This window comes from Siphateles boraxobius, unplaced genomic scaffold, assembly GCF_051911475.1.
Source record: "Siphateles boraxobius isolate OS27281-9 unplaced genomic scaffold, OSU_SipBor_1 25, whole genome shotgun sequence".
NCBI lineage: Eukaryota > Metazoa > Chordata > Actinopteri > Cypriniformes > Leuciscidae > Siphateles > Siphateles boraxobius.
The window spans coordinates 24,858,868-24,885,502 of NW_027508866.1; the positions used below are offsets into that span (position 1 = coordinate 24,858,868).

Sequence of the window (26,635 nt, forward strand, 5' to 3'; positions counted from 1 at the left end):
TTGACAGTCTACGCAACTACCACTTTGATTCTTGAAAAAGTTCATAAAGAGATCTAAAACGAATCCATAAGCGGTTTACTCCAAATTTTCTTAAGAGACTCGATTGCTTTATATGATGAACAGATTTAATTTAGGCTTTTATTTTCATTTTTGGGTGAACTAACCCTTTAAAGTAAACTACCTCACAAACAGGACAGAACAGCAGGACAGGAGAATTTTAATATACATCACAGTAAACTGACTTGTTTTATAATTTCTTTTAAACTTACATATAATTGTACGTGATTAATTCTATGATAGAGTTGTATCCCACAAAATTTCTGGTCATCAATGACAAAGGGAGAAAATTCAAAAAGAAAATTAAGCCTGTTTTCCAGACCATTTGCAGCAACATTTTCCTTAATTTTCATGATAAAGCAATTCATTTCCTCCCGTGACTTTTACTGAAATAAATTCTCTGTATTGTACTGGTGTGTTTGTCTGTGTCATATATATATATATACACACACATATACACATATATATACACACACACACACACACACACACACACATACATACATCTGTACAATACAGAGAATTTTTTCATGAAAATTGAGGAAAATGTTATATATGCATACACACACATACATATAATGTGTGTGTGTGTATATATATATATATATATATATATATATATATATATATATATATATACACACACACACATATATCTTCTAATACATATTATACATATAAAAAATATTTCACAATATTACTGCTTTCAATGTATTTGATCAAATGCAGCTTTTCAGATAAAAAAAAAAAAAGAAAATTCTGACCACAAACTTTTGAGCAGTAGTGAAATACTAATCTGCACTGCATAACCATATTATAAAAAGCCATTCCATTTGATGTAACAGCTGCAAAAAAATATTTGCCATAATGCATTTACTACAAGTGTTGTATTTCTGAGTGTTTGTATATTATTGAAGATCAACCACTCTCCATTATTATCCCATAGATTCTGAATAAATGTCCCACGGTACATTAGAAATGTCTCAAAGCTCACACCAGACAAACCCAACTGCATACACTGCCCCATTAAGACAAGTACAAATCATTATGACACACACGTTATCATAAATATTTAATGAGGTCAAGTATGGCTGGGAAAACATCCTTCATTTCAACGCAACGACCGCATTTATAGTGTTATAAGGGAACTGCCGATTCAGGCAAGTGTTTTGAAGTTTCAAAAGAGATATCAAACTACAGATCCACATCTTTGGCAAGGGGAATGTTGGCAAACCTTCCGCGGACACTTCCTGAACGGAAAAACAAAAACCCTGACGTCTCTGTTCCCTTGACCGGACGGCATCAAAAGACAAAGCGTTTACAAAATCATCACTGGCAAACATCTCACTAAAAACTACAAATCTGTTGGTGTCACCAAAAACATCCATCCCTTAGTCATCCTCCTGTTGTGTAACGTTTCCCAGAGCCGTGCTTCTGCAGTTCTAGCCTGAGCTGGAGAAGAGAAACGACAAATTCTCCTTACACCCAAAAAGAAAGGGCGAACAAGAGAGAGAGAGAGAGAGAACGATAGAGAGAGAGAGAGAACGAGAGAGAGAGAGAGAGAGAGAGAGAGAGAGAGAGAGAGAGAGAGAGAGAGAGAGTGGTTGGGTGGGCTGTCACACAAACAGAGAACACTTGAAACAGAGACACTTTACAAAAAAATGTGATTCTGGTAGCTGGTCCAGTCCAGTAGTGTCCCGTGAAACCTTTTGAGCGGGTCGTGACCCCTGACCTCTGACCCTCACCGGGGGCTGAAACACATGCTCAGTTCGTTTCGTCTTTCGCCTCCTGCTTGTCCTGTAATGAGGGAATAAGGGACTCCCATGCTGCAAGGCACTGTGGGGCAGAAACAACAGCAGGACGTCAAGGACAAACACAGTTTCTTCTCAAACATCACCTTTTTGACTAGACAAACACACACACACACACACACACACACACTTTCTGGTGTAGATTCCCTAAACAATCTTTCTCATATGGAAACGTATTGCAGGAGTGACACTTCAAAAAACCGAGAGATACTGATTTGTGCCATTGTATTATTTTATATCTCAATTTAGCACACTTTACTGCTAAAATCTTGACAATATAAAAAAAAAAACAAATGAGCCCTGAACACCATAATTTTACAGATACTATGGTAGTAGTATAATGTAGTTTTAGGAGGTTTTTAGGTGAGAATGTTGCTATTTAGACCTCAAATATGTGACTTGCATATAAACATTTAGTATTTTATTTTAGTAATTTTATTACTTCAACTGGCAATATTTCAAATTAAATTTAAATGAAAACTTATATTGGAAAATCGTTTTTGCTGAGTGGAATAAAGCTAATATAATTTAAAAGTATTTGTTGTTTTAGTAAACAATAGTAACACTGATTGTCAATGCAAATTAAAAATAGTATTTAAATATCAATGATGCAAAAAATAATTTATTTTATTTAGATTTTTTTTATGCCTTGACAGTTTATAAAACATGATCAATACTGAAAAACTCCTAGATATATATCAGCATGTAAATATAAGGGATGCAACGAAAAACATTCTGGGCCGAAACCGAAAATTCAGAAAAACAGAAAATGCTTTTGAAAAATTATTTATCTTATTTTAAAGTAGCTTTTTTAGTAAAATTATTAATATTAGAATTTCTGAAATTAAATAATGATACTGAATTTGAAAAATAAAAGCCAAAAACACAAACACTAAAAGTAACACTAAAATTGGACAGAAAATATATAAATATTAAATATCAATATTTTATTCTTTATTTAGTTCTACGTAACAGAATCAGATTTATTTTCTGACCAATTATCCAAATAATGTATATTCCTACAAAGCTATTATTATCAGAGCATGTGAGCAGAGCGTAATGTGAGCAGAGCAGTAAACGAGAGGGTAGCATCATTTTCATTGGACAAAATATCGGTTCTTATATCAGTAAGTATTCATTAAGTAAACAAGGATATAAGTGAGCTCCTCTGGTTCCTGCAGTATTAATGGTTTCCCGGGATCTTCCCTCTCGGCAGTGGTGTTTTGCGGCACTGTGTCAGTGTTTGGCAAACAGCAGGACTGAAGAGTTCCTGTTCAAGCTCTTCCAACATTGGCTGGGCAATTTCAGTCTACATGCAATTTATAAACTTAAATCAACATTAAATTAAACTGAACCCATTTACTTCCTTCAAACACATTTCTGGCCTTATTGCAAATTATCAATACACATTAATCCAGAGTAAAAACTTTTGTCTTAGCTGGTCATATTTTGTTCTTTCATCAAAATATAATAACACATGGTTGGATGTAAAAAAAATTATCTGTCACTTCAGAGTTATTTAGAAGCCAGTTACTTTATTTTAAGGTGTCTTTGTTACACTGTAATTATACATTGAAGTATGGAGTAATAATAATTAACTACATGTACTTACTATAGGGTTATGTTTAGGATTAGTGATTGGTTTAAGGTTAGTTTCATGTAATTATGCATAATTTATAGATATTACTACTGTAACTACATGTAACAAGGACACAAACAAAGTGTTACAGAGGCCATTGAAGTTTCTGACCTTCTCGTAGTACTGGATGTTTTTGTCCGCCATGCCTGTCAGCAGCTGTCTGAAGTCCTGCCGCTTATTGTTCTGCCAGCGGTCCCAGTCTGCCTTCAGGTCGGCATTGAAGCACTCCACGCGGTCCTGGCACTTCTCTACGTCAGTGGGCACCTGCAGGCCAGAGATGTGCGGAGAACATCCAGGACACCCCATTAACTCTCAACTGTTGAGACGTTTCTTCCACCTTCATATTTCCCAGCCTTAATAAAAGCAGCTCTAAAGGCTGTGACGCACACAAAGTCGACATCAAAGAACTAATGGCAACAAAAGCTGTCAGTCTTTAAGCTGAAAAATGGCACTTGAACGCACCAAAAGGACTACAGGCGGCTGTTAAAGGTGCAGTCTTTAAGAATGACAGCTAGTGGTCGAAATAGGTACTGCAGTCAAAATTCAATCGTTGTTCCTCAGACTCGAACATAGATATAAACACTAGATGTAGCCTTGGGGTTCTAAACATGCGTCAAAACCGCCGCCATCTTGGAACAGGGGTCTTGTCATAGGAAGTAGCTAGGTAACGCTGAATTCATGGATGATGCCGGACTTTTGTGCTGCGTATGGATGTTTACACGAACGAAACCTAAAAACCAGACAGCAAGGGATTACATTTCACAAGATTGTGAAATTTTGTAATTTTTTTTAAATTTCTCTGGACTCTATAATAAATACATGTCTGACCGTTGGAACGAACCAAAACAACAAGAAAATCCCATTCATGACGATTTATGGTGATTTTATAATTTACATTTATATAGTGATTGCATTGACACTGAGGAGGGGTTCCCCTGTTTCAAGATGGCGGCTCTATTGACGCATTCGTTCCAATGAACTGCCGTAGCCAAGGCGACATCTAGTGTTTATATGTATGAGACTCGAAGCTCATTCGGGTTGCCAGTTTAAGGACACGCAACAGGAAAGAGCCCAATTGACAATGAAAACCGAGGAGATTTACACTGCAAGTTGAGAAGTTGATTTATCCGGGTTTTAATATGATCTTGATCATAGAGATTTTTAGATGGATAGCAAGGCTTTTTAGGTTGGGGAGAATCTGCAATCTCTGATCCAGTTTGTTTGCTGGCTGTAATCTGTGTTTCCTGCCAAATTGCACTCCGAGGTGTCGAAATACTATTGGGTGACCTGGCAGTGGGCGAGATCACACAAACCAATTCAAAAACAGACGTTCCAACACTGAACAAACATTTCAAAGTAAAATAACTGGCTGTAGAAGTGTTTTTCAGAGAAACGAGTATGTGAACTCAATATGTTTGCAGATATTAAGGAAACATGCTATGGTATTTTTATGCTTTAGTAGAGTGAAAAAGTTACATACAGCAGCTTTAACTAGCACACTCGTTCTGCTAAGGGATTAACGGTATATATCGTTATATATATCGTATATATCGCTCTATATCAGCAGGTATGAATAGTCTATATTCGTCATTCAAAAAGGGAAACCGAAACTAGGACTGCAGAGATACAAACCCAAAACAAAACAGCGCTTGCTTGCCATTTTGAATATCAAATATAGCTGCAAGCAACAATTAACGGGGTTCAAGCACTTTTTAAGATTGCGCAATTGTAAGATACTACATTAGCCTATAAACACCTAAATTAGATTCTTTATCATTGCGTAAAACAAAAAAATAGTTTAGCAGTTCCCAAGGATGGAAATATATATAAAGAGACAAAATAAAGGGACACAGATGTATAAAGAAATCGACAGTGATGTGATGTACACAATATAGTGCAAAATTGAAACTTCAAGTCCTTATGATGTGGGTTTATTGCACCTTTGGGGGGGGGGGGGGATTTATACATTTGACTGCCTGAGGAAAAAACTTTTGTAATATTTTAGTTTGGGTTCTTTTTAGTCTACATCTCTTCCCAGAGGGCAGTGGGAGAACGAGCGATATCTCGGGTCAGCGGAGTCCATTACAATCCAGCTGGCTTTGACACTTGGCCACGCCCATTCTCTAAATTACCCTGTTATAGCTATCCAAAGGGTGAGGTTAAAAATTATAATTATTGACCTAGAGAGTCATACTAGAGAATTGTACTGCAGTGTTCTTTCGAGGTTGAGCAAAAGACTAAGGACTAGTTCACAAAAATAGTTTTTTTAAATATTCTCCCATATTTAAACAATTTGATTGACAGCAGCGGTCCTAGAGTTGTTCAGAATGACGTGCATGCAGGTAACATTTTGCATAATATACATTTATTTACGTACTTGAAAAACATGATGACTCCCGATGGCCGATTTCTTTCCAATTTCTCACAAGTCTCGGGCAAATGAGTCAAACAGGCCCAGCAAGTTTCATTCCGATCGGCTTCCGTTAACTTTGGGTGCTCAAACTTCATTGGCCAATGGTGGCTGTGCGTTGTTTTTGTTTTTTTTAGATATGTGAATGTCCTCATAGACAATCAGGGTACCTTGGACAAAGACACCATATGCCAGTTTTTAAGTCTGACTGTTGTGTAGCTGAAACCATTTTCCTGTTTTCATTTAAACTTGTAGAGCCACCAAGTGGCCAGTTGCCACGTCCTTTTGGTCAAATTATCTCATTCCGTTCAAGAGTTAGCCATTTTAGTAAAAGTAAAACATCTGACATCCAGTTGCTAAAGTAAATCAAAATTTTTACATTTTTTTGATCATTATTGACAGTAAGACTAGAGAATCTTTCTGCATTGGTTTGGGTCCGATCGGGCAAAAAGCTTAGAACTAGTTCGCAAAAGTAGGTTTTTCAAACCCTCCAAAATATAAACGAATTTTGGCGATTAAATCCAAGACGTGCTTTTGATCGCTGTAACGCCACTGTCAGGCCGAATGGGGACTTACAGTTTGGTCTGGCTGATCATTTCAGGGCAGAATGTTGATCTTTGAAAATCCAACACGCTTGAACCCCTAGTCATGCTGATCACATTCTTCATTCCAGGCGGCTCATGTTGCAATGAAAATATTTGCGCATTGGAAAGCTCAGGTAAGATGGCGTAAAATTAGAACAGCCTTCTGTCAGTGCAGTCTTGACTTCTTCGCTCACTTTCATCACTTGCTTTTATTTCCGCTCGCTAAACTGAACATACAATCAGATATTTAGATTGAAAGATATAACAATCCGATCCCTCTCACCGACGGACTTGACGCCGATTCAACAGTGTCGGCTTTGTGTGTCACAGACTCTGAAAGCCTTTCAAATCACTTCAGATCAGAGTTAGAAAAACAAATGCAACTCACCGGTGTCTTTTTGTCCTCCCTGAAGACGATTGCCTCCAACTTTGTTTCATATTCTGCCTGGACTTGATCTCTCTTTTTAAGCACATTCTAATGAACGATAAGAGGTTTGTAAATTACTAACATTTGGGAGCATTACAGTTTACATTCTCCAATTTCACTTTTTCAGCATATGACCAGTTATTGAAATGTGTTCACTATATTTTCTAGACTGGAGCCATGACACAAATATGTAGGCTATTAAAACGCTTCTTTTTGCTTCCTAGAAGTCTTGGAGGTCTCTCTGCAAATGTGCTGCAGTGACACTTTGGAAAGAAGAAATAGGATCATGTTAAAATTAATTGCTAAAAAACTAGGGCTGTAATCTCCCAGTCGACTAGTCGATTTATTGGTCGATACGTTCTGGCTCGACAAAAATTCTGATTGGTCGACTTTTTGCCGCATTAATTTCATTACATTCATTTCATCACTTAATTGCTAATGGGGGTGTTTTCAGAGCACCCCTGTTTCACAGGTAACAGTCTGTCTTCAGAACACCCCCCTTGTTTTCACTTTTTTGGATTAGCCCAACCCACTGGAGACAGATTGAAGAAAGAACCAAGGCATTGGTCTGCATCATCCATGGTGGTTTGCTGAATTTAGCGTTTAATTTACTGTCAGAGTAATCTACCATGTCAAACACATCGGGAGTGTGGCAGTATTTTATGAAAATACAAAAAAAGTCGAAGGCAAAGTTTGCATATCACAGCTCGACATCAAACATGGCATATCACCTAAAACGGCAAGCTATAACTTGTCTGCGCTTAGTTGCCCCGTCTGTTTTGAGTAGCTATATGAATTAACATATCAGAATTGGCATAAAACATTGAAATATGCCAATTAGTAATAATCGTTTTATAAGTTAACTGCAGGCGCATCCGCATGCAACGACGGTAGCATCCCCCAGACCACGCTGGAAACATTTTATGGTTCACTTTTATTATTGTGACCATTTATTTTCTAGTATTATTTATTGGATTTGGGCACTTTATTTTATTTTTGGAGCCTAATGCGCAATTGCTCTGTGTCCACCGTTTGTATTTGTTTTGAGCCTATGCTTTATTTTTCAGTTATACGCTTTATTTCGTTTCTGCTCTCGTCTTGATCTGGTTTGTTTTAATAAATTTTTTTTTTATTAAAGTGGACGTGCCTTGTGTGTTTAACAGTAAAAGCTTTAAATTAATAGTCTATTCGTGTCTCAGCCGTGAAGCTGAGCTCCTATGTTCAGCCTCGCTCTGTGCGAGGACATGCACAGATCGGCTGAAATGATAGTGTCTGTCAGTTATCATAACATTATGACAAAAACAATTATCTAAATTATGTTGCATATTCCTCAAAAGTTCTTGTGCTGATATCACTAGTTGACAGTACTATTTTTGGAAATCATATATTGCGCAGGTGCAAGTGATGCAGCGCTGTCAGAGCCGAAAGACTGGAGTGTGTCATTTCACTGTAATGCAAAATAATTAGGTCAAAAAACAATTTAATATACTGCAAATAGCCTACAAGTTTATTATAATAAATATGTACAGTCATGGTCAGAAATAACGGCACCCCTGGTAAATATGATCACAACTGGCTGTAAAAAATAAATCTGCATCGTTTATCCTTTTGATCTTTCATTCAAAAAATTGCCAAAAATCTAACCTTTCATTGAAGTAAAAGAATTGAAAGTGGAGGGGAAATCACATTATGAAATAAATGTTTTTCTCCAAAACACGTTGGCCACAATTATTGGAACCCTTTTATTGAATACTTTTTGCAATCTCCTTTTTTTAAGATAACAGCTCTGAGTTTTCTCCTATAATGTCTGATGAGTTTGGAGAAAATCTGACAGGAGATCCGCGACCATTCCTCCATACAGAATCTCTCCAGATCTTGTAGATTCCCAGATCCATGTTGGTGCTTCTCCTCTTCAGTTCACTCAACTCATCAGGTCAGGGAACTGGGACGGTCATGGCAGAAGCTTCATTTTGTGCCCTGTAACACATTTTTGTGTTGATTTTGATATTTGTTTTGGATCGTTGTCCAGATGGAAGATCCAAACATGGCCCATTATAAGATTTCTAGCAGAAGCAGTCAGGTTTAGATTTTTTATCTGTTGATATTTGATAGAATCCACAATGCCATGTATCTGAACAAGAAGTCCAGGACCTCCAGGGGAAAAATATGCCCACAACATTAAAGATCCAATGGTACATTAAATTGTACACATGGGGTACTTTTTATCCTTGTGTGCACCAAACCCATCTAGCGTGTTTGCTGCCAAAAAGCTCTTTTTTTAGTTTCATCTGACCACAGAACCCTGTGCCGTTTAAAGTTCCAGTCATTCTGACAACTGAATATGCTGGAGTTTGTTTTTGGACGAGCGAGGAGGATTTTTCTTGAAACCCTCCCAAACAACATGTGGTGATGTAGGGGTTGTTTGATTTTTTTTTCAATAGGCTTTCTGATCCCAAGACTCAAGTAATCTCTGCAATTCTCCATCTGTGATCCTTGAAGAGTCTCTGTCCACTCAAACTCTCCTCCTCACTGTACATTAAGGCAATATAGAGACACGTCCTCTTCCTGGCAGATTCATAACATCTTTAGTTGATTGTAACTTCTTAGTTATTGCCCTGATGGTCAAAATGGGGATTTTCAATTCTTTAGCTATTTTCTTACAGCCACTTTCTATTTTGTGATGCTCAACAATCTTTTGATGCACATCAGAACTATATTCTTTGGTTTTACTCATTGTGATGGATGAATAAGGGAATTTGGCCTTTGTGTTTCCTCATGTTTAAACTCCTCTGAAACAAGAATTCATAGCTAGACAGTTTCATGTTCCTAGTCACCCGGGTGTGCTAAAATAAAAACATTATTGGGAATATACTTCAGAGATATTTTACTCGTAAAAAATTCTAGCGTACCAATAATTGTGGCCAACGTGTTTTGGAGAAAAACATTTATTTCATAAATAGATTCCCCCCCCCCCACTTTCAATTCTTTTACTTCAATGAAAGGTTAGATTTTTGGCAATTTTTTGAATGAAAGATCAAAAGGATAAACGTTTAAAAAAATTAATTCTGACCATGACTGTAAATATATGTTTATTTATAATGCATTTAGGCGGACGAGGCTATCAAGAAATACAGATACAGAACTATCATTTAGTTTCCTTAATATATAATTATTTAGTCTTGGAAATGTGTTTGATTTATATGCGTTCTTGTGCTTTATTTTCAGTATATATGCAACTGAAGTCCTGTCAATAATTTTAGAGCAGTTTTCAAGGAGGAAATACAAAGCCTCAGCACAGTGACCACTCGTCTCGCTATGTGTCAAGTTAAGACAGAGAGGAAATTACTTTGTTGAGTTGCATAACAATATTTCCTCAAAAGGATGCACTAAACTGCAAAAACAGATTTTTTTTTTTTTTGCATTATTTTTCAGTAAAAATATCAAAGCAGTAATTAAAACAAAACGCATACACTAGAATTCAAAAGTTTGGGGTCAATTAGATTTTAAATGGTTTTTTAAAAAAAGTCTCTTCCCCTTACCATCTGCATTTATTTGATAAAAAAATACAGTAAAATCAGCATTATTGTGAAATATTACTTCAATTTAAAATAGCTGCTTCTATCTGAATATATAGTAAAATGTAATTTATTCCAGATCAAAGCTGAATTTTCACCATCATTACTCCAGTCTTCAGTGTCACATGATCCTTCAGAAATCATTTTAAAAATGATGATTTGATGCTCAGGAATAATTTCTGATTATTATCAATGTTGAAAACAGTTGTGCTGATTCATATTTCTGTAGATTCATATTTTCAGGATTCGTTGATGAACAAACAGCATCTGGTTTATATCTATACTTCCAAATGACATTATTATGAGAAATTAATTTGTATTGTAACCATTTAAACCTCCATGTTTAACACACAATAACTAAACATTGGCTAAGTTTTGGGAGAACCAAACCATTGCATTCCCTTTGCAAAAAGTCAGAGACACATGGTATTTTTCCAAATGGCATAGATTGGAATTACTGGCCACTTAAATCAATTAATTCTCATACAAGGTGGGAAGAAAAGACTGAAAAGCTCAGCTGAACGCCGCTCACCTTCATGGATTCGATGTATAGGACGTATTCTCTAAGCACAGGGAGAAACTCCTCACTCATGTCCTCTGTGAGTTCATCCAGAGCGCTGGAGCAGTTCGACATGCACCCCGACACCCCCTCCAGAGGATCATGGAGCTCTTCCTCGAACGACGACCAGGACGAGTACACAGGCCCGTACTCTCTCAACTCCATCAAGAATTCTGAGCACAAACAAGGAAAAAGATCATCTTAGAGGGCTCGTTTTTACATTTACAGTTATTTTTACTGCCATAGTCCACTTATGGGCTCTGCTTCAAAACTTGGCTTGCTGTCCATTTCCCAGAACGACAACTGCCTTCAAAGGCTGCATCCTAACTGAACCTTATAAGTCTGATTAGAACATTCCTACATTGATAGTAATTTACAAAAGACAGCTAACATCGCAAAACAATATGCATGAATGAAATATTCACAGTATGCATTAAAAAAAAGCACTGTTACGGGGGAGCGTGGTTCAGCGGAGCCGGCAACGGGAGAACAAGGCAGGAGACAAGTAAATAGGTCAAGTGCAGCACAACTAACACCTGTGTCTTATTGCATTTATCTGCATGGAGGGAATAAGAACCGACAGATGACGGTCAAAGCAGAAAGAGACTGGTAGACTCGGGCGGATAGGAAGTTTCTCTTTGAAGCTGAAGAAGGAACAAAGTGATTTTTGCTGAATAGTTTTGTTTGTAACTCAATGGGCCTTATTTTAAGGATCTAAGCGCATGGTCTAAAGCGCACGGCGCAAGTGCACATCCGTGTCCAAATCCACTTTTGCTAGTTTAACGACGGGAAAAATGGTTGTGTTTGTGTGCTGCTGCTGCGCGCAACACTGCGCCTGAACACACCTCGTTTTCAGACCAGCAGCCCATGGACTCATAAATGGGTGCAAATGGATTTGCTATTTAAACAATGTAGTGCAGGACGTGAAAATGATAACTGTGTCGGGCTGAAACTAGCAAAAAACACTTGCATCGCGCAGGGTGTATGATAGGGCCCATAGTGTTTAAAGTAAAGAGGACCTGAGTCCACCTTAGCGACCCTGCCTTCTCCTCATTTATCAAGAATCATCGCAGTGGTGTTGAAACCCAAGAGGAAGGAGGAACACACTGTCAAGGAGCCCTTGCCACTGTGGGAAACCCACTGTGCCATCGAGCAGGGCAGAGCAGAGTCTGCCGACATGGGCGCTCGAGGCGCTGGAGTGACTTGCCGGGGGAAGATGGACAAACTCGATGCCATCCTCCTGGGTTGTGGAGGGGCGGCTGCTGTCCGAGAGGGAGAGGAGTAGCCACCCTTTTGCACAAGGCCGGAGCCTGCTGCAGTCCGCAATGATGGAGAGGAGCAGGGAACGGAGGGATTCGCTGCCGGGGGCCTGAAGCCGGAGGAGCCGTCGCAGTCCACCAGCGGCAGGAGGAATCGTCGGAATCAAGTGCAGTCTCGTGGGTGTGGGGCAAGCAGGGCGGGGCTGAGAGCAGTGGGAAAGGAGCGAGGCTAGGACACCTGCACACCACACAGAGTCCCACGGAGGAATTCCAGAAGGATAAAAGGAGAAGTGCTGACAGTGAAGGACATGAGGACCAGGCTTTAGACTGTGTTGGTGCTTTATTTTAGTTTGTGCAGCAGTCGTCTGTGATGGGCATATATCAGACCAATATACATACTCAGACCAATATATATAGTGGAGGCTTGGGATTATAAGCGTAAGAAATTAGTCCTACACACAAGAGCGTTTTATGGACAAAAACTTTGAAATAAAACATTTGAACAATGTCTTGAGGTGTGGTAACCTTAGTACAAGCAGAATAATTGATTCCGCTGAAAACGGGATAAAAATGTTTTTCAAGAAAACTTTGTGTTGGTTTGAGAAAGCCTGGTGAGAAAGTTTGAAATAATACATTTTCCTAATATATACAGTCATGGTCAGAATTATTGGCACCCTTGGTAAATATGATCTAAGATGGCTGTAAAAAAAAAAGTGCATCGTTTATCCTTTTGATCAAAAATCTAACCTTTCATTGAAGTAAAACAATTGAAATGGGGGGAGGGGGCACATTATGAAATACACGTTGGCCAAAACACATTGGCCACAAATACTGACACCGCTAGAAATTCTAAGATATTCAGTAAAATATCTCTAAAGTATATTCCCATAAATATATTGTTTTTAGCACACCAGGGTGAACAGGGACATGAAATTGTCTAGCTATGACTTCTTGTTTCACAGAAGTATAAATATGAGGAAACACAAAGGCCAAATTCCCTGAATCATCCATCACAATGAGTAAAACCACAGAATATAGTTCTGATGTGCAGCAAAAGATTGTTGAGCTTCACAAAATAGAAAGTGGCTGTAAGAAAACAGCTAATGCATTGAAAATCCTCACTTCCATCATCAGGGCAATAATTAAGTTCCAACTAAAGATGTTACAAATCTGCCTGGAAGAGGACGTGTCTCTATATTGTTTTAATGCACGGCGAGGAGGAAAGTTTGAGTGGCCAAAGACTCTCCAAGGCTCACAGATGGAGAATTGCTGAGATTAGTTGAGTCTTGGGGGTCAGAAAGCCTAAAAATAATAATAATAATAATAATATATTCAAAAACCCCTACATCATATGTTTGGGAGGGTTTCAAGACAAATCCTCCTCTCTCATACAAAAACAATCTCCAGCATATTCAGTTGTCAGACCTTCAAACGGGAATGGATTCTGTGGTCAGATGAAACTTAAAAAGGAAAAGAGCTTTTTGGCAGCAAACCCACTAGACAGGTTTGAAACAGACAGGGATTAAAGGTACCCCATGCCTGTGGTTAAATCTACTGCTGGATCTTTAATGTTGTGGGCTATTTTTTTGCTGGAGATCCAAGACATCTTGTTCAGATACATGGTATCATGGATTCTAGCAAATACCAAAAGATTAAAAAAATCTAAACCTGATGGCCTCTGCTAGAAATCTTAAAACAGGCCATGATTGGATCCTCTATCAGGAAAATGATCCAAAACAAACAGCAAAATCAACACAAAATCTTGGGTAACTGAGCACAAAATGAAGCTTCTGCCTTGACCAACCCAGTCCCCTGACATAAACCCAGTGGGGAATAATGGCTCGTTTCCACTGAGCAGTACGGTACGGTACAGTACGGTTCGGGTCGGGTCGGGTCAGTAAACCATGATCCAGCTAGCGTTTCCACCGCCAACAGTACCCTACTTGATAGGCGTGGTGTTTGCCGGAAAGAAGCGATCAACGTCATTTTCGCGCGAAGAAGAAAGTGTCAAAGTAAACACCAATGGATGGCATACAGCAGATCTTGTCCTTGCTTCTCGGCATGTTTGTCACAAGAAGAGAAGCGCCGACATTAGGCATTTCTCAATACCAAGTATGTAAAGTTCTCAGCAGAAGGACTCCCGAGGACGCGAGACCGGTAATTCTCCAAATGGAACAGCGCGTTCTTGAAAGCGTCACTCAGCTCGCTCTGCATGTACATTTTAGGCAACAATAAAACGAAATATGTTATAAAACACCACTCTGCCTCTTTTCGTTTTCATTTAAATACATTTTAAACATTATAGGCACACAAATGTGGTTCAGGCAATGTATAGACCTGATTATACCCTATACCCTACATGTTTAACGTTAGCCTATTTATAACAAAATGAAATATAAAACACAACCCTGCATCTTTTCGTTTAAATTTAAAAAAATAAACATATTCCAGGCAATATGTGCATTTGTACAAATGTTGCAATAAACAACATTACACTGATAATCTTGTAATAAAAAATGACAAAACTCAACCCTATCTCTTTTTGTTAAATTTCAGTTTTATCAATAATAGCCATTATAAAAGTATAAGTAAAATGTAACGTTACAAGAAGCTATACAATAAGAAATAAAGCAAACAATTCAGTCAAATATACAAATTCAGCGCTAGTCTAACGTTAACGTTACAACGGAAAAGTTATAGCCTAAATATATGAAACTTCACTTAGCCCTCAGCCAAAACGATTGGCCAGGGAACGAATTATCGATTCACGAGACCAAAGATCACCCGTTATATACACAATACGAATTACCACTACAGAGTCAGCGGCAAACGTCAGAACGACTAGCCGAGGAAAGGCTGTTCCAGGTGGGGAACATGAGCGCCGAGCGCCCGGTGATCGCCTGGAATGGATCAAATTATCATAAATCATTATAAATAAACCGCAGATTTGAGCTTTAAACAACTACATTCTCGCCTCAAAAACTCTTAAAACTACATTTCGTGAAAGAATAACCGTAGTATTATATTCCAACTGTATTTTAAAAATGGCGCTTCTTATGTTGTCATTCCCCTTGTAGCTCGCGCAAGTGACGATACTCTGTCAACCAATCAGCGTTCTGCAGGGAGTCTAGCTCCTCCCTTTAGTACCGTACCACTGTGCTAGGTACCCCAACGGAAGGGTACCCAAAAAGTGGTACGGTACGGTTCGGCTTTTTGGTACCATTCACAACTTTTGACAGTGGAAACGCAAATAATTGCGTACCGTACCGAACTGTACCGTACCGTACCGCTCAGTGGAAACGAGCCATAAGTGGGGTGAACTGAAGAGAAGCACCAACATGGAGCTGGGAATCTAAAGGATTTGGAGAGAGGGATTAACAATACAAATTTATTTTTCTTTGTTCATATTCACCAAGGGGTGCCAATAATTTTGACCACGACTGTATGGATGCATGCATCTACGTACGCATTGGCTCAACTTATCCGAACCTTGAGTTTTGTGGTAATATTGTGTTTTTTGTAAATAACACTATAGTGTCACTGTTCACTGTATAAAACTTAATATAGTTTAATCTTGGTTAAAGCTGTGTTTTGTTGTTTGATTAACATTAATGACACTGCTGTCATCACTATATCAATGTTGAAAACAGTTTTAGTGCTTACTACTTTTGGGAATAATAAAAAAAAAAGATCTAATTTTCTTCAAAAAATTTCAGGATCCTGTATAGAAAGCACAGAACAAAAGCATTTATTTGAAATATTTTGTAACATTATGTGTATTTACGGTGATTTTTATCAACTTAATGCATCCTTGCTGAATAAAAGTATTAATTTCTTTCAAGAAAAAGAGACTTTTGAAAAGTAGTGTATATGATCGGGTTTAAAGGACTTGTATATGCAATGCTACCCTAGGATGGATGGAATTTCTTTTTAAAATGCAGAGAGGGATGATCTTTACCTGATTGCTCTTTGATGATTCTCTGTGCTATCCTGTCAATGGTGCCCAGTTTCTGTGTGAACATGTCCAGATAGTCGCCCATGGCGGCAAACTCAATTGGCCGTCCTCTCAGTTTATAACCACCCGTCACATACTTTACAGATTCCCCCATTTTACTCAGCAGAGCCAGGCCTTGACGCTTATTCAAGTCCTGAAAAGTCAAGCATACAGTACATCAATTCTGTCAAATGGCCAAAAAAAAAAAAAATGATGCCAAGCCCAATGAAATCCCACTGAGTTTCTGAAACATGCTTTCCATCTTGGAATATATGTTGTTGGGCCACTTTCAACAACACATCTGGATTCAGTCATAAACGGCTATTAGGGTTTCCAGCATTAGTAATCCAACTCAACGCCAGCATAGGACACCGTGAGAAACTATACAAACCATTTACAACTCCTGTACACTTAGTTTGTTTCTAAATTTGATTTACAAATTAGCCATTAAATTGATATAGTCAGTTTGGACTCAGGGCACTGAGTTCACAAAAGCATTTAGAATGCCTTCAAAACTAAATCCTAAGGAATATTAAAGTCACGATTAAACGGAAGCAGACATACATCCGAGTAAAACGGATTGTAAGTAAAGATAGCAAATAAATGCGAGGGGCAGAGTTTAAGCAGACTACATGATTGAGGAGTTCAGTATAAAATCACCAGAGACAAGACTGGAAGATCCAGGTAAGATATTTTGATTAAATATTACAAGGTCAAAACATTAAATGTATACATAAATGAATCATTCAAATAACATCAAAAACATACATTTAGAAAAAAATATATAAATTTGCACGCCGACTTTAAAGCACTCACCTTTGCAGAGAGAAATGCATTGAAGTGGTCGTTGAAAGAGAGCACTGGATGGTCTGCTACACGTTTGAGGAACTTGTCTAGAGCCTTTCTTCTGGTATCCACAAACTCCTCTGAAAAACGGTCCACCACTCCCTTCATTACAAACTTCTCAGGCAAGGGCTAAACGATAGCAGAAAGGAGAAACAACAACAAATGTAGTCGATCGCATGGTTTGAAATAACCGGTTTTAGTCAAAAACAATCCCTGCAACATTAAATAACTAGTTACACAATGCACAAATAGTTGAAACGAATTGGTTTGCGAGTAGAGCTGAGGAGGGTGTTCCTCTACCTACTGGAATAAGGTGGGTGGGTTGGCTTTCCTCTAGTTTGTTCCTCAGCCAGTCGAAGTCCTGGTAGCGTCGCCTTACCGAGTACTCAGGCAGGTCAAACTCTGTCCTGGTGGTCTGCAGGTCCATATCAAGAAGCACAACGGTTTTCAATATTGATAATAAGAAATGTTTCTTAAGCATCAAATCATCATATCAGAATGATTTCTGAAGGATCATGTGACACTGAAGACTGGAGTAATGATGCATGCAGCTTTGATCACAGGAATAAATTACACTTTACTATATATTCACATAGAATACAGTTATTTTAAATTATAAAAATATTTTAATTTTTTTTTTACTGCATTTATCAAATATGTTGTGCCTTATACAGGATTCCCACACTGTGAACCTCCATGATTTTTCATTTCTCAAGGTTTTTTCTAAATGAAGGTTATCATGGCGTGAACGCACATTAAGTTGAAACACTAAATACTAAATTAACTCCACTTAAAATTAAATATTAAATATTAAAATAAAAGCTAATTTAAATATAATTAAATACTATAATAAGTACATTAAAAAAAATGTTCTTAAGCCTTTTTCTTTTACAATCCACAATAAAACCCAGAAATGAGTTCATAAAGGGCTGACAGGGAGTGACTGAGATGCAGGTCACTGAGGTTTGCCTCCCTGGTTTTTCATTAGCACCTCTATATGACTCTTGAGCTCCAGAAAGTGCCACAGTGAGCATGTTTCAGGTCACAGCAGAAGCAGAACAGCCGTCACAAGAGTTAAACATCTACTTAAAGGGATAGTTCACCCAAAAATGAAAATTCTGTAAGTATTTACTCACCCTCATGTTGTTCCAACCCCGTAAGACCTTCGTTCATCTTCGGAAGATAAGATATTTTTAAGATATCTTTAAGATATTTTTGATGAAATCTGAGAGCTGGATCACTCCTCCATAGGCTTCTAAGGGATTGACACTTGCCAGCCCCGAAAAGTTATTAAAGACATTGTTAAAATAGTCCAAGTGACTACAGTGGCTCAATCTTAAGTTTATCAAGCGACGAGAATACTTTGTGCGCAAAAGCAAACAAAAATAACGACTTTATTTCAACTATTCATTTCCTTCTCTGTTGGCCTGTAGTCAGTTAACTTAGTATGATTGCGTAGAGCTACGTCACACGTAGGCTCACTATTGGCCGACGCTGGTCATGTGGGTGATGAGTGTGACGTATAACAACAGAAGCTTACGCTATTACACTAGTGAACTGACTCGAGGCCCACAGAGAAGGAAATGAATAGTTGAAATAAAGTTGTTATTTTTGGGGGAGTTTTGCGCACAAAAAGTATTCTCGTCGTTTGATAAACTTAGGATTGAGCCACTGTAGTCACTTGGACTATTTTAACGATGTCTTTAATAACTTTTCTGGGCTGGCAAGTTTCAATCCCTTAAGAGGCCTATGGAGGAGTGATCCAGTTCTCAGATTTCATCAAAAATATCTTAATTCGTGTTCCGAAGATGAACGAAGGTCTTACGGGGTTGGAACAACATGAGGGTGAGTAAATACTGACAGAATTTTCATTTTTGGGTGAACTACACCTTTAAGCAGCCACTTTAATGCAGTGATTTACAGATGCAGTCAAACTGGATCAAACTGATAGTTTAGGGAACAACAATTCAGATTAACCACGAAGCTACATCAACCAATGTAATCTGTCTGAGGAGGCTTATCCGTCATGCATTTGTAAGTTTTAAATAACTGCATGAATAAAACAGCATTTGGTTGTTAATAAAGTCAAGAAAGGAACTGGCTAAGAGCTTTGCCCTCTGACCTTTGTGCAGACTCTGTAGGTGATGTATGTCTCCATCGTAGACACGTGTTTCTTAGGATCGTCTACAGTCACAAACAGGTCTCGTGTTTCTCCGTCCAGATCGTCGTCGAGCTGCAGTCGGTTCAGCAGAGATGAGGAGGAGGCGGGGCTTGATGTATCTACTGGAGTCCCATTGGGCAGGCTCAGGTCCTGGGGGTGGGGATAAGAAAACTGACTGACTTAACAGAACAAAAGTGATATTTTATATTTGAAATGTAAAGGTGAAGAAATGTACACACAGAACTCAAAAAACCCTACGAATTAAAACAAAAGGGAAGTTCATTCAAACAGATTTGGTTGGTAAATCCAATAAATGGTAGAAAACTCAACCACGACTTACACAATAACCCCTCAGTGCCACATCTGAGTTATAGAAATACCATATTCTTTCAAAAATATTAACAACCTTAAATATTATTTACAATTTCCTATTCTGAAACAACAGGAATAAAAAAGGTCAGTTACTTTACCATGCATTTGGTAATTTAACATGACAGTACTATGACGTGTGTGAAGCTCTAAAATAAGACATAATTCAGTGCTGTAACACGGTCATATTAAGCCTAAAACTGTGTACAAACAGTAAATGCGTAGTATACTAAGATACTAGTCATGCAACCATAGTACATCATACCCAAATTACATTTTTAAAGTGGTTTACACTTCACTCATAATTTCATTGGATTACCAAAAGGTAAGATATTTTTAGGGCTGTTTATTTAACACACTAATTTGGTACATTTACTAAAAGAAAAAAAATATATTGATGTTTTCCATTAGTGTGTAATTTAGCTGTTTGTGTATGTGAACAATCTGAAAAGTTACAAAGCACAAAGTCCATGCCAGAGGGAGTGAATCTCTCCAACAGAAAACAATGGTGATTTCAAACCATTTTCAATTGCAAGAAGAGAACTCAATTCTGTGTTCTTGGCTTGCACATCCAAAGCACAGAGTGCCGCCTCATATATAGTGCTCGATACTGAATTGAGTTCTCTTTCACGTCTTCTTGCACTTGAACACACACAAAAAATTGTTGAAATATCCTTGTGTAAATAGTCAGGTTTGTCTTAAGTGAGAGTAAACAGTTGAGAAATAAAAAGCATGTGTAACAGTATATTGGATTATGTGTATGTGCATGTGCATGTGTAACAGCATTTGCTCTGAAAGTGACAGCAGCATAATACACCTCATGCCGTCCCTATAATAACATTAATCAAAGAACAAAAGAAAATTTCTTGACGCTGATCTTGGCTAAATAACTTTTGCAACTTTAGTAAGGATTAAACTATATTTGATTTCTAAAAAGAAAACTATGCTGTTATTTTACATTTAACAACTATTTCTGTACCTGAACTGTGTTCAGTTGTATATATGTGCTACTGCTGATTGTTTTTTTTTCTTTCTTATTTTATTACGGTTTACTTGTATTTTTATAATGTAATGTTAATGTTATTAGTCAGTCCAGTTGTTTTTGCTGTGGTATTTTAAAGGCTGCTGATTTTTGTTCATGGTATTCAGCTAAAAAAAAAACATTTTGCCAAAAGACAGAATAAATGCCTAGTTCTGTCATGAAACTCTAGATGGCGCAGGCCGATGGGTCCTTAACGAAAACGAATGAAATTTACAGAGTTAACTACTTAGCTGATTGGTTCATGTCGCATCTGCAGCCAATGATCTTGCTGCTCAACATTTAAATGGCTGGTGGTTACCATTCACTGCTATAGCAGTTTGCAGCACGCTTTCAGAGTTTGTCTAAAACCCTCCACCTTCCCCAGCTCCACCTGTACAGATCTGCTAGGGGTAATTGATATATGCTATTTGAGCAGCAGCAGCATGTCTTACTTGCTCACAGCAGTGTATAGGCGTATGTATTGGCAGTAGCAAGTTCATAGAATCATCAAGTATCACCAAGAATAATGGTTACGATTTCACTTTAAAATATATTTAAAATCAATAGTAGGCAGTATGCATTATATAATGCATAGTATTCAGACAGCAAGTAAGCTAATATTCAATTTCAAACACATGTCTTCAGTAATTCAACTCTCCAGTCACATGATACAGACAGCTACACTGTGAAGACTGACATTGAACATCATCTTGTGTTTGTTCTTATGAAGTCTTTTGCACGTCACACTACATGATAAATAACTCAACCATAGCACACAAAACTGAGATATGCTTTAAAATGACTTAGGGATTTTTTCAGTAAAAAAATAAAATAAAATAAAAGTTTAAATAGCAATCATATTTCACATTACTGTGTTTTACTGTATTTTTGAACAAATAAGTGCAGACTTGGTGGGAGTAAGAGACTTGAGAACGGAATTGTAAATATTTCTCATTTGACTATTTTTAAAGACAAAAAACTAATTCACAACATAAAACTTGCAGCAAAATGATGGAATTACAGCGAACATCCTATTTTCAGATCCAGCATTTAGGAAACTGTGACAGCTTTTTCCTGATCACATGCCCACTGTTGAGCTCTAAAACAAGTTCTGGCCTTCTTTCTGATGAACGGACAGACGAGGGGTAGTGCACAGCCCTCTTTCACCCAGATTCACAAGAATCCACAGCCCGTGTATGACATACAAGATTAATACAAGTGCAACACGCCTCTCATCTTTATTCCCATTCAGCGTTTGTTTTCGATCTTTCTAACATTCCAAAACAGTGTTTACTTTCAGAATGAGCAGACATGATTGTATGATCAAGCAGCAATTGTCAAAACTCAAGAAGAGTTGGGGAATGTGCTCCAAAACTAATTAAGTATCCAAACAAGTAGCATTTACTTTATAATCAACATGAAAACAAAATGGATAATTCTTGGGGTTTTTTATATAGACTATTGCTGTATTTGTTATAAATGATTTATCTGTGCACATCATTATTGTAAATTCATGTGGCTCATAATTTTGAATCAGAATAACTTCCCCTCCGCTTGCAGCTCCTCTCTTCTCTGATGATGAGGGCGGGGCAATAACCTGTCAATCACATGAGATCCACCAATAGCTTTAGAGAAACATAGCACACGCTCAACGTATAGGCTACTTGTGGTCACTCAGCTAGGAAACCTGTGAACTGCATGGCTGTTACAAACCTGAATAGTCATAACTCAATGTTTTCTTATGCAACCATATGCATGGGAGTTTCAAAAGTAACAATAAATTATAACAGGAAATTCATTCATAAAAGGGTCAGTCACAAAAAAAGCAAAGTTTTAAAGATTTTTGCTATTTGTATTGTCAAATAAAATACTTATGATTGACTTAAATAGTCTAGTCACTGGGAAAGTCATATGGATAACAGCGATTTTTGTGACGCATTTGCAAAACAAAAGCTGTGAAAAACACGTCAGTGAATAGATTTTTGAGCTTTTCTGCTGATTTGGACCTATTTGTTTAGATTTATCACCATAAAATTATTGCCATTTCAGAAAAAAACTGAAAATATCTAAAACTGTTTCCAAGGAAACTGGATAAGATAAGGCAATTATCACAGAACAGTTAATTATTTACTTGTTTTTACCAGGAAAATATGCATTGCACCCAACATGACCGAGGAACTGGCATCGTGTGTCATCCTAACATTACATGTACACTAAAGCTGCACGATTAATCGTTAAAAGATCGAGAACTCGATTCAAACACCCACTAAATGACAACGATTCGGCTTTGTCTATTAAACCTTTGACGAGCACAATCAAAGCGAACATTCAGATTCAGAAATGAATTTAACATTTTTTTAAATAGACTGCAGCAAATAACATTTGTCCTCAAGTGAATGTTATTTTGTTTACTTTGTTCAGAATGATGGGAAAATCATAATCTTGATTCTCAATCTATCCAGAATCGTACAGCTCCAACACAATTTATTATAAATATATTTTTGAAAAATCCAGTTTTCCCAACATGTTTACAGTGTCAGAATCACAAACGTGAGTTTCTGTTTATTAACAGTAATCCGCAAAACCAAATTTGAGCAGTAGTTAATACTGCAGTGCTGAATCTAAATACAGCCTATGTAAGCTTCCAATCTTATTCCATCCGTCTTTAATACTAATGAAGCACAGAACACATATAAAAATACAAAGCTAAAATTATATAGAATATTATTATTAATATGAACTAAACAACAACTCCCAGCATTTACACTAAAATAAAATATCCAATAAACAGGGAAGCCACAGTGCAAATGTGACAAGAGTGAATGTCTGTGAAAAACACAATAAACAATGGAGTCGGAGAGCGTCTCAGCCTCGCTCTACACAGCTCTATTGTACAGGAACACAGGCATGATACACATCTACATCTTCCACTACATGCACAAAGACACACTCACTTTAATACTACTGTTATTATAATTCATCTATAGCAATGCTTCCTCACGTGATTAATATATATATACATACACACACACACAAAATTCAATTTTCACTTTAACTTCCCTTTTCCTTTAAGTCTAAATTTATTGATTTCAATTATCTGGAAAAAAATTAATATTTAATTTTCTGCGTGCAACACACATTATTATAAATAACTGTAAGCTTAGAGATCACATGAATTTAATTTCATACTCATTCATCAAACCTCTCAGCTTCTTACGCAATATATTCTGCTGATAGTATGTTATTTTTATTATGAGCAAAAATGCACTCCATTCAACCCACAACAAAATACTGTGATGGTATACATCAACAGGGTTTACTTTGAAATAGTCTTCATTATAAAATTACAAGCAAATTTAAAAAAAAACAATTACAAAGAAATGGCAAGTAAGAAATTGCATTCAACATGAAATTAAGTATTTTCTGGTAAAACGTACACCAATAATCTTTGTTTTATTTAGGCTACTACTGTAACGTTATTTCGAAGAGTTTTTTTTTACACTAAAGATGTCTATTGAATATTACCATGGCATCATTGATTAAAAAGCGTGGTGCAAATTGATGAAATTTAATTGTGTACAGTTTGAAGCTGGACAAACGTTACTTTGTTTCCAGATACATAATGCCACTGTTTAACTGGCCAGCGTCTCAAACACGACTGCTGCCTACCCAGGGATCAGCTGTGGGCTCTAGCAGTGTTTCCCACAGACAGTGGTGTGTGTTTGTGACAGATCTCACCTTCTCTCCTCCTCCAGCAGTATCAGCACCGCTGCCGGGGTGGATTCGCGCATCTGCGCTGCGGATCGACGCGCTCTCCTCGGCGGCGCACAGCGGGTGGCGGATGTCCTGGATGTTCTTCTGCCCGGACGAGGCCAGGGATCGCGGGGTGCCAGCACTCATAACGCCGCTGCTGCTGATCTCTGATGATCGCGCAGGTGTTTTTATTTCACTGAGGCAGCGAACATCTGTCAGCTGAGAGCTGACCCCCACCGCGCAGAAGCGGAACTGCACTCATCAGCTGACTTAAAACTGCAACGTGCACTTCCGGAATGCTTTTCAAATTAAAAGTAATCGTTTCTTCTCTTGTAGGGGTGGTATAATCATCTATATAGAATAACATTCTATATAGATCAGTGGGTATAATGCCCTTTTCAAAAAATGTAAAATAAGTCTATGATGTCCCCAGAGTGTGTATGTGAATTATTAGCTCAAAATACTCCAGAGATATTTATGTTGAATATGTCACTTTGTTAAAATTGTCACTTTTTTAGGGTGAGCAAAGACGCATCGTTTTTGTGTCTGTCCCTTTAAATGCAAAGGAACTGCTGCCCCGTCACAGAGGGCGGGGCTTCAACAACTTGTGTCCTTTTCCCTCTCTCACACACACACACACACACACACACACACCCACTGAAAATTTCAAAACTTTTATCCTTTTATGTTCAAACCGGAGCCAGGCAGTGTTTTTTCCTTGAAAAAAAATATTTATGCCTTAAAATAACTTTTTTTTTTTAAATTGACAAATGTATCTCTTGATTGTATCACCCTTGCCTCATTTAGTATACTTCGCATTCTATATTTAGTATTCTATGAATATGTAAATGAGCCCCGCCTCCACTCACTCACAGCAGCTCAGAGATCCACTCTTTGACGATCATACGTTGATCTGATTGGATACAATGTAGTTTGTGATGTCCGAAACACCAGAGATTTCAAACTGTGTTTTTGAGACTGTCTTTGATTCACTGCAGTTTTAAAGAGAAAATACTCAGAAATGGTGTTGACTTATGAATTTATTTTATGAATGTTGTTTTTATGTTGTAGTAATGTTTATGACTTATGAATGTTGACTTCGCATTTTTTCGTAGGCTTGATTGTGTTTGTGGGGTGCACTGTAACATGTGTTCATGCTTTTATTGAAAATTGCATTATTTTTCATATATTTTACCTTTATTCTACACTGCTCTGCCCCTCCTTGTAAAAAATTCCTGGTTCTATGAAGCCTGTCCCTCAAAACTACGCAATGAGCTCAGATTGGTTAACTGGCCCAGTGTGTTGTGATTCGCTAACCGTCTAGTGCACGTTTACGAAAACGTCATGCTCCTTACCTTTACCGGTAGTTTGTGCTTTGGTGTATTATAAACAATGGCGTCAATAAAACTAATCGGACCCGGGGAAACGTTAGTGAAGATGATCGAGCAGAACCTGTGCAAGAACGGCTGTTAAACAACGTTTCAGAAAGGTTTGTTTTTTGTAGTTCTCTCATTAATTTTTAGATACGCTGTTATTTAATTGTACTAATTATTACTAATTATTACTAATTTAATTGTACTAATTGTACTTATCCAGGAGGAGGTACGAGCCGAGGTTGAGGAAGCTCGCTTCAGCAGAGTGGTGGGCATGTCCAAGCAGGGGGCCTGGACAAAGTGGGAGCAAACAGCTGGCCGTAAGATCACTTGGGCAGAACTCTGGAAGGCGGAACCACACCATTTCAAGTTCTTGGTCCAGTCAGTGTATGATGTCCTTCCTAGCCCTGCCAACCTGTTCACCTGGGGCCTGGTGGACTCACCTGCTTGCCAACTCTGCCAGAAAAGGGGATCATTAGAGCATATCCTCAGCTGCTGCTCAGAAGCCTTGGGAGATGGGCGTTATCGTTGGCGCCATGACCAGATCCTGAAGGCAGTAGCAGACGCCATCAGCACTGGCATTAACATTAGCAAGCAGCATCATCCAACCAAGTCTGCAATTGCCTTTGTTCGAGCAGGAGAGAAGCCTCAGCCCCCTAGAAAGACCCAAGGGGGCGTCCTCGCAACAGCAAGAGACTGGCACCTCCTGGTGGACCTGGGGACTCAATTGAGGTTCCCAGAGACCATTGCAGTTACATCACTACGACCGGACATGGTCTTGATGTCCGCAGCAAGTA

At 37.9% G+C, this 26,635-nt stretch overlaps 1 protein-coding gene across 4 annotated transcripts; it reads right to left on the bottom strand.

Annotated features, from left to right (window-relative positions):
* Positions 1-1,116: 1,116 nt before the first annotated feature.
* On the bottom strand, positions 1,117-24,719 carry snx30 (sorting nexin family member 30). Of its 4 annotated transcripts, none has more exons than XM_077243252.1 (10): positions 24,451-24,719; positions 19,284-19,472; positions 17,466-17,576; positions 17,132-17,290; positions 16,280-16,469; positions 11,036-11,235; positions 6,890-6,976; positions 3,619-3,771; positions 1,803-1,893; positions 1,117-1,509 (listed from the first exon to the last, which is right to left on the bottom strand). In XM_077243252.1, exons 1-9 carry the CDS (start codon positions 24,610-24,612, stop codon positions 1,822-1,824), a joined length of 1,323 nt encoding a protein of 440 aa, XP_077099367.1. In that variant the 5' UTR covers positions 24,613-24,719; the 3' UTR covers positions 1,117-1,509; positions 1,803-1,821. The 4 variants fall into 4 exon arrangements, with proteins under 4 accessions (XP_077099367.1, XP_077099366.1, XP_077099365.1 ...); XM_077243251.1 differs by having other exon boundaries at positions 1,117-1,535; XM_077243250.1 differs by having other exon boundaries at positions 1,117-1,893.
* Between the last annotated feature and the right edge of the window lie 1,916 nt (positions 24,720-26,635).

Coding starts and splice junctions, on each gene's coding strand:
- snx30 (XM_077243252.1), bottom strand. CDS start 24,612: ATGAGTGCTGGCACCCCGCGATCCCTGGCCTCGTCCGGGCAGAAGAAC. Junction 19,473..24,450: donor CTGCTGGAGGAGGAGAGAAG/GTGAGATCTGTC, acceptor CCCCACCCCCAG/GACCTGAGCCTGCCCAATGG. Junction 1,894..3,618: donor ACATCCAGTACTACGAGAAG/GTCAGAAACTTC, acceptor TCTGCCCCACAG/TGCCTTGCAGCATGGGAGTC.